Source organism: Lipotes vexillifer, unplaced genomic scaffold (genome assembly GCF_000442215.2).
Source record: "Lipotes vexillifer unplaced genomic scaffold, Lipotes_vexillifer_v1.1 scaffold263, whole genome shotgun sequence".
In the NCBI taxonomy this organism is placed as follows: domain Eukaryota; kingdom Metazoa; phylum Chordata; class Mammalia; order Artiodactyla; family Lipotidae; genus Lipotes; species Lipotes vexillifer.
Window position 1 is genome coordinate 3,263,909 of NW_006796752.1, and position 8,937 is coordinate 3,272,845.

Genomic DNA, 8,937 nt, shown 5'->3' on the forward strand with positions numbered 1-8,937 from the left:
GGGAGAAACTAGTTAGAGGAAACCTTATGAAGAAGCTATTCCAACAGTACATACAAGGGATGACGCAGTTCTGTACTGTGGTGCTAGCTGCAGGGACAGAGTTCTGAGAGGTTTATGTCTCAGAAAAGGAGCTTAGGGCTTCCCTGGTGGTGCAGTGGTTAAGAATCCGCCTGCCAATGCAGGGGACACGGGTTCGAGCCCTGGTCCCGGAAGATCCCACATGCCGCGGAGCAACTAAGCTCGTTTGCCACACCTACTGAGCCTGCGCTCTAGAGCCTGCGAGCCACGACTACTGAGCCCGTGTGCCACAACTACTGAGTCCCACACACCTAGAGCCTGTGCTCCGCAACAAGAGAAGCCACCGCGATGAGAGGCCCACACACCGCAACAAAGAGTAGCCCCTGCTCACCACAACTAGAGAAAGCCCATGCACAGCAATGAAGACCCAATGCAGCCAAAAATAAATTAAATAAAATAAATTAATTTTTAAAAAAGGAGCTTGGGCTTCCCTGGTGGCGCAGTGGTTGAGAGTCCGCCTGCCGATGCAGGGGACACGGGTTCGTGCCCCGGTCCGGGAAGATCCCACATGCCGCGGAGCGGCTGGGCCCCTGAGCCATGGCCGCTGAGCCTGCGTGTCCAGAGCCTGTGCTCCGCAACGGGAGAGGCTGCAACAGTGAGAGGCCCGCGTACCGCAAAAAAAAAAGGAGCTTAACCTCTCAAGCAAGCTTCTTAACTAAGTATTGACAGTAATCCCTAATGTCCACAGTTGGATAGAGGATATACTTTTAGGTCTGCAACAAAATAATTACATGTTCTTGCCTTGTGAAATCAGCAAGTGTCCCCGCCACAAGAGAGCATACCCATCCCCTCCTGGTGGTCCTGCACTTTCTCTGAGGCACAGTTAGTTCCAGAAGGACCTGAGGCGACCTTTATCAATGGCCTCACCTGCCCCATCTCCCAAGTCCCCCAGTTTTCCTGAAAGGTCCTTGTTACTCAAATTTAAACCACTTATCTAGACAAGGCGGCTAAACAGGCACTTCTCCCCTAGTCTTGGCCTAACTTCCTCCCTGCCTGGAGCCCAGAAGGCATACCTGGACAGGAGCAAAGCAGGACACTCTGCAGTGACCTCTCTGGCCACAGCCTCTCACCAGGGAGTGGTTACCTGTCATAAGCAGTATTCAAAACCAGGAACCAAGGTGTGGTCTGGGCTCCTTTAAGCTCCAGAGTTTGGGGGTTCCTGGTGAGTCCCCAGAGAAGAGTCCAGAAGAGGAGGATGGAATGGGGGTGGCCTGCTAGGAGGGGAATTGTCTTGTGCTTCACTATCAGCCTCCTGCTTCAAGGTAAGACGGGGCAAGAACAGGGAAGTACTGTTCTGGGAAAATTCCGGAAACCGCCTCATTCCCCAGAACTAGAAAGCATCTAAAATAACTGGGTTATACGTTGCTTTTCTCTGTAGTATCTATATTTTGGTTTCCTTTGGGAAATAGATGAAACGCCCATTTCACTGATCAGTATGCATAGCGCCCGTCTCATTTGCCTGCATAGACATCTACCAAATTGTCTGTCCTTCCATTTTACCACCTTTCTGATTCCACCCCTTTATAATGTTCAACTCTTCCTTTATACCAAGATTAGTAACTATGAACAGGGCCGTTTGGGTCCTGTTAATAATAATATAACTCCTTTCTCACCTCACTTGGGAAGATCTTGTAGAGGAGGTAATGTGGAGGGGAAAAGGACAATGTTTGCTTCCCCCCAGATATGTTTCTCCTTAGTCTGGAGATGTACCTTATGAGTTAACTGGTACGGGGAGACAGCAGAAGAGGCATGGGACAGAACTTGCTGGGCTCAGCTACAGGAATAACCAGAGTCACCTGCGGTTGGCGTGTGGGTGAGGTGGGCAGAAGGGCTTTTACATTTCGTCACATAGCTCCACCAGTCACATGGTAGATGATCAATGAGATCTTTCCAACATGGTGATGATGAAAATGGCTCCCACAGATCTTAGAGGAAGTCATTGGGTTTGAGAAGGGCACAGGGCACAGAACAGTGTAGGTAGTCAATAAATTTACATCGAATACAACGTTCCTTAAGTTCCCACATGTTTTACATCACACTCATGTTTACTTCTCTCTGAACTTTTCCTTTCAGGAAATGAGAAAACATGAAAGTGGGAAGGGAACACTGAGAAACAAAATTTTAGGGGAATTTTGTTTGGTGTCTATGAGGAAGAATCACAATAGAGCTAGAAAGAAAAAAGTATGGTCAGACAAAGGCCAAAACCTTAGGGTTATGACTATGGAAGGAATAGGCCTCCCCAGAGAGGCAGTCTGCATACAGATTTGGGTAGGATTTATATGGGAGCAAAACCACAGGAAGAAAGGGCTGAGCCCTGACTCAGCTCACCACATCAACTTCCATCATTTGCCTACCAGATCAGACCAGCCCCCCCACAGCCCTGGCAGGAAGAACTTGGCATTCGGGAATCTTGGCCTAAGAAGGAGGGGTTCACATGCCCACCCCATGTCCACATTTTCTTTCTCTGCAGAGCGGCTCTAGGGTCCCAGCCCTGGCACTCCTCTCACTTAGGAAACAGAAAAGCCCTATTCCCATCTCACGGGGTCTCTACTCTCTACAGAAAGGGCAAACGTTTCAGCATCAATTGTTCAGTCTTTGAGCAGCGTGGCATAGACCCTGCTGTCTTCCAGGCTATATTTAACCAGAAAGACTTCCGTCCAGTAATCAAGTACAGCATCCACACTCATATCAGCATCTCCTTCACCCTGTCTGCCAACCTTAAAGTGGTGAGTTTTGACTGATAACATTCTTTCCATAGCCTGCTAATAGGAAACAAGAACTCTTTACCCTGTCAATCCAACACTGCACCTGTCCAGTAGTGAGCAGAGTCTCCTGAATGAATTCTGTACAAGTTAATGTTCATCCTATGGGGTGGAGAGACATGAAGGGGAACGCTGCTGTGACATTTCTGCAGGTAACGTTTGTCCTTGAGTCCCACCCTTATAGGAATATTATACTAAGAAAACATTCCCAGTGGGCCCCCATGCTGTTTTTTCCCCTATTTTCCATGCAACCTGCATTTTTCTGAACTACTTTCTTTTGAGACTTGTAATTGAAAAGCTGAACTGTCACATGGGACCACTTAGGAAACAAAGGAAGGAGGTAGACTAGGACCTGATTTCATGGCATTAATGATCCGGGACGGGGATCTTTTGGTCAGGATGCACAACTTCAGCTGCTGATGTCATTTCTGTGGTTAAAGTTGGTATGTAAGCTCAGCTTTCTTCTCTCTTTCTCCTTGCCTGATTTTCTGGCTTTGTTTGCAAAAATCACATTTGTTGAAATTGACAGTGCCCAAGGGAATACACAAAGCCAACCAGAATGGGGCCAGTGCTGGTGACAAATAGCTTTCTGGGCTGCCAATCAACTTTGAAATTCAGATGGAAAAAACAGAAAGATGGAGGGCAGCACAGCTGGAAGCCCCTAAGTAAGCTTCAAGGTCCAAATGTATCCAGCACCCAGCTTAAGATTTCCCTTGAGCATGAAGTCAAAGGCCAGTAAGACTTTGTTAGCTAGAGAAGAGGGACATTATCACCAGAAAGAGAAGAGGAATCAGAGTTTAAAAGGAAATGTGGTTTTAAAAAAAAAAAACCCCGCAGGGAATTCTCTGGTGGTCCAGTGGTTAGGACTCCGCACTGCCACTGCAGGGGGCACAGGTTCCGTCCCTGGTCGGGAACTAAGATCCCTCATGCCGTGCGGTGTGGCCAAAAAGAAAAGACCAAAACAAAACAAAAAAGCAACATGCATAACAATGTACACAGTATCATTCTATCTGTGTAAATAAAAATGAATGCTGGAATATTTTTTTTTCTAGAATGATATATAAAAAACTGTTAATAATGGACCTGAGTTGGGGATATGAACTGAGTTGGACTAAATTAAGGAGGGAAAAAATTATTCTTTATATTATACCTTTCTGGAATTGTTGAAGTTTTATCATAAGCCCGTAGTACATACATTTAGAAAAAAAATACATACATATGTATATATTTTTAAGGGACTGGAAGGGCAGGAGATGCTGATATAAACTAGCACCAGGTTTCAGCCATAACCACCCCTCTGGGCCCTATGCCCTAGATCTGGAGTCACCCATTCATCAGCTGGGACCCAGAAGAATGTGGTGATATCAATAAACTCACTGTGACAGCTGAGAACCTGTGGCTCCGAGACATCTTCATCGTGGAATCGTGGGTATCAGGGCTGGGAAAAGCCAGGGGAAGACCCTTCTGCAAGGAGCAGGCGAGGGCACTGCAGGGCAAACCCATTCAGCGGGACCACTGAAAACTTATTTCAGAGAGGAGCACAATCACAGCTCATCAACTTCTCCGCTAGAAATGAGAAAGCAGTAGGGAGAAAAGGTGGCGGAGTGGCAGCATTGGGAAGCCCTGCCTTAAGAGCAAAACGTAAACTGATGTGAAACCCAGAGCATTTGCGCCCCCTCCCCTTCCACCACTTAGCAACGATGTGGATCACACTCTGGATGGCCTCTCCGCCTGTGTGACTAATGAAGGTCGCGTTGTGTACAACAAACCGATGCAGGTGACCAGCATCTGTAGCCTGGACATCTACTTCTCTTTTGACCAGAAGAACTGCACCCTCACTTTTAGCTCTTTCCTCTACACAGGTGAGTTGCAGTGGCAGTTCTGGCACGGGGTAAACTGAGATCAACCGTGGGGCAACAAAAAAACACTCAGAAGCAAAGTCATTTATTTTATTTATTTTTTTATTTTTTTGCGGTACGCGGGCCTCTCACTGCCGTGGCCTCTCCCGTTGTGGAGCACAGGCTCCGGACGCGCAGGCTCAGCGGTCATGGCTCACGGGCCCAGCCGCTCCGCGGCATGTGGGATCTTCCCGGACCGGGGCACGAACCCGTGTCCACCGCATCGGCAGGCGGACTCTCAACCACTGCGCCACCAGGGAAGCCCAAAGTCATTTTTTTTAATGCATAAAAAGGGACAGTGGAGTATTTGCTAATTGGGGGTGTGTGGATGGTGGGGTAGGGGAAGTTGAACTTAAGAGAGAACAAGATTTCCTGAGAAAGCCCAGAATTGAAAGAAGGCAATTGGGCAGCAAGGAAGTCACATTACGGGACTGTCTGAAAGAGGCATCTAAAGCAGTTGTTGAATCACCTCTCTGAGCCCCACACAGAGTAGGTGCTGAGCAGATGTGTGCTGAATGAGTGTCTGTCTCCCCTGTAGTGGAAAACATGTTGCTGGGCATGGACAAGGAAGTGTGGGAGAAAACAGACACCTCTCATGACATTGGCCACACACAAGGGGAGTGGGAGCTCCTGGGCATCAACAAGGCCACCCCGAAGATATCTGTGGGTTTCAGCCTTTTTGACCAGATCATGTTCTATGTAAGGCCAGAGCTTCTGGCATGGCTGTCCAACCCCCATATCTTTCTCATTGTACACTTCTAAATCTCAGAGCCTCTCACCTCTTGCCCTAAGACCAGAAAGTCCCTGGGCACCATAACCCTCATAGCGTTCCTCTCTCCCAAGTCCCCCAGAGAAGTCCCCCTCTCTGAACCTGCCAGCTCTGGCCTAGGTTTTCTTTGGTGGGTATGGGGGAGTTCTATTAGTCATATGAAAGCTGCTCCTCATCCAGCCCCAGAAAGAGCCCCTGCTGGAGTGAGGACATCAAGAAAGGAAGAGTCTGGCATCATCTCTTGTTTCCCTTCAGTTCTAGCTTCACCTGGTTCTCTGCTCTCTCCTCCCCACCAGGTGGCCATCAGGCACAGGCCCAGCCTCTACGTCATAAGCCTCCTGGTGCCCAGGAGCTTTCTGATAGCCATCGACACCCTCAGCTTCTTCCTGCCGGCAGAAAGTGAGAACCGCGCCCCATTCAAGATGACACTCCTGCTGGGCTACAACGTCTTCCTGCTCATAACGTTGACACCCTGCCAGTGGCACCTCCCTGCCAGTGGCACCTCCCTCATCAGTATGGCCCCCACCCCACTGTTGAAAAATGAAAAAAGAAAAAATAAGGAGGCAGGGTAGGCGGGTGAACTGGCTAGATCTGCTGAGGCAGCCGAGGGAGACAGTGGTCATCTTAGAAAGGGCTTGGTGTGTGAGACAGAAAAAGAGGGGGCTTGGTGGTTCCTCTGGACCTGACTCACTCAGGTGTGCTCCTTCCCGCCACCCAGGTGTCTACTTTGCCCTGTGTCTGTCACTGATGGTGGTCCGCCTGCTGGAGACCATCTTCATCACCTACCTGCTGCACCTGGCCACCACCCAGCCCCCACCCAGGCCTCGCTGCCTCCGTTTCCTGCTTCTACACTGCACCAGCCCAAGGAAATGCTGCCCTGCTGCTCTCTGGGAGGAGGATGTGGGCCTGGGCCTCACACCCACCCACCTGTCTGGTAAGAGAAGTCTGCACTGCCCACACTCTCTGCACAGGGCCCAACTTCCCATTTCTCTAATCCTGTCTCCTTCCCACTTCACAGCTGAGTCTCTGCCCTCTGCACAGGACAGAAGGAGCCAGGGGAATTGGGAGGGAAGGAGCTGGGACCCAGAGAGGCAGAACTGAATGGTGGCTCAGGATGGGCAAGGGCCCGGCTAGCTGACCTGTGGGTGCATTTCAGCCACATGATGGACACCCTGCTCTTCCGCATCTACCTGCTTTTCTAGGCCACCTCCATCACCACGGTCATCATCCTCTGGAACACCTAGAAGTAGTGTTCTAACAGTGCAAGAACACCTGGTGTTCAGGTTTCCTTGGCTTCAACTAACCATCCCAGGCCCTGTTCCCCTGCTCCAGTCCACATACAACAGTCCCAGAAATGTGCCCGTGATCCCTGCTCCAGCCTTCCCAGGGCTTAAACAGAACTACTGCTGACTCTCTCAGAACTGACATTATATTTCCAAAACACAATGAATTCAGAATATACATGTTTATGTTAGAAATATCATTTTTACTGGAAAATGAAGGCTTTATAATAAAGACTACAAATATTTACCAAAAAGTAATTCATGTTGCTGGAATAGAGGACAGGGATTAAACCTCTTGAAAAATAGGCTGAAATATTTATTTATTGTTTTAATAAATATTTATTGAGCATCTACTACCTGCTAGGCACTGTTCTGAATTGTGAAGATACAGCAGTGAACCAAACTGGCAAAAATCTCTATCCACACGGAGCTTACATTGGGGGTGGGTGGAGACTGACAGTAAAAAAGATAAGTGAGAGAAACATAGAGTATGTGCTAAGTGCCAAGGAGAAAAGGCAAATCAGGGAAGGCAGAATGGGAAATGTGCAGAGGGGCTGCAAGTTTAGGAGGGTAGCCAAGTTAGACCTCGTGATAACTTCCTGCCGGGCTGGGTCCTGTGCATTGTTCCACAATAATGCCAGCTGGAGACTGCTGTAACCCAGTCTTTTACGAGAGGCTCAGAGGTTATGTAACTTGCCCAAAGTCATGCAGTTCTTGCTATTTTTAGTTCATTTTTTCAGGGACAGATTTCGGTGTGTGCTTAATGAATGTTTATTGAGCCCAGGTGAGGGGATAAACAAATGTCCTTGGGTAACCCTGTGGGAGACTTGAGGAATCAAATACAATGTGTGTCCTCAAAGAGCTTGTGGCACAGCTGGAGAACTAAAATACATATGTAAATAATTTCAATGAAACGTAGAACACGTTTTTAAAGCTTTGTTGAGCACCATTAAAGAGAAACTGCAGGAATTCCCTGGTGGTCCAGTGGTTAGGACTTGGTGCTCTCACTGCCGGGGCCCTAGGTTCGACCCCTGGTCGGGGAACTAAGATCCTGCAAGAGCGCCACATGGCCAAAATAAAGAGAGAGAGAGAAAAACTGCTATAGAGTTCAAAGGAGAAAGGATTCCTCTAGCTGGAGCAATGGTTCTCAATCCTGGCTGCGCGTTAGAATCATCTGAGGAGATTTTTCAAATAATCCTAATACCCAGGCTTTACCCCAGACCAGTTAAACAGAACCTTTGGCATGGGCCACGGCTTTGGTGCATTTGAAAGCTCCCCATGAGATTCTAATGTGCAGCCAGAGTTGAAACTACTGGGCTAGAGGTTAGGAGAGCTTCACGTGGAGAAGGCAGTGAACAGAATGTATGAACAGTTGGGGGGACATGAGGCCTGAGAGGACTCACTGGTCACAATACACCTCTGGGGTTACATATAGGTAAAATCATAGCAAATGGGCCTCATGGGATCCAGGGGTTTGTGCAGCAATAGTTAAATAGTGGGATCCAAGCAGAATCCCAACACACTCATTCTCGTGGTACTCAGGGGACTCAAGTGTCCAGAGCAAACTCATAAAAACATCTGCCAGAAATAGCCCCCAGTAGAATGCAAATGGTGCAGACTTTAGCAAACAGCTTGGCAGTTCCTCAAAGTGTTGAACACAGAATTACTATATGATCTAGCAATTCCATTCCTAGATATATACCCAGGAGAAATGAAAACATATGTTCACACAAAAACTTGTATTCAAATGTTCATAGTGACATTGTTCATAATAGCCAAAAAGGGGAAACAACCCAAATGTCTATCAACTGATGAATGAATACATAAGATGTTACATATATATACAATGGGATATTATTTGGCCATAAAAAGAAATGAAGCACATGATACAGGCTACAACATAGATGAACATTAAAAACACGCTAAGTAAAAGAAAAACCAGTCACAAAAGACCACATATTATGGGGCTTCCCTGGTGGCGCAGTGCTTGACAGTCCGCCTGCCGATGCAGGGGACACGGGTTTGTGCCCCGGTCCGGGAAGATCCCACATGCTGCGGAGCGGCTGGGCCCGTGAGCCATGGCCGCTGAGCCTGCGCGTCCGGAGCCTGTGCTCCGCAATGGGAGAGGCCACAACAGTGAGAGGCCC

At 48.2% G+C, this 8,937-nt stretch overlaps 1 protein-coding gene and 1 non-coding gene across 2 annotated transcripts; both read left to right on the forward strand.

Moving 5' to 3' along the window:
* Positions 1 to 1,273: 1,273 nt before the first annotated feature.
* On the forward strand, positions 1,274 to 6,751 carry LOC103069620 (5-hydroxytryptamine receptor 3C-like). Its single transcript, XM_082931457.1, is given in 9 exon segments — positions 1,274 to 1,350; positions 2,639 to 2,804; positions 3,239 to 3,283; positions 4,156 to 4,265; positions 4,536 to 4,702; positions 5,277 to 5,437; positions 5,804 to 6,020; positions 6,226 to 6,441; positions 6,549 to 6,751. Coding segments are annotated over 9 exon segments (1,362 nt in total).
* A 1,009-nt stretch (positions 6,752 to 7,760) lies between these two features.
* TRNAE-CUC (transfer RNA glutamic acid (anticodon CUC)) lies at positions 7,761 to 7,833 on the forward strand. Its single transcript has one exon. It is a non-coding gene; the product is annotated as a tRNA-Glu (tRNA).
* Positions 7,834 to 8,937: the final 1,104 nt, after the last annotated feature.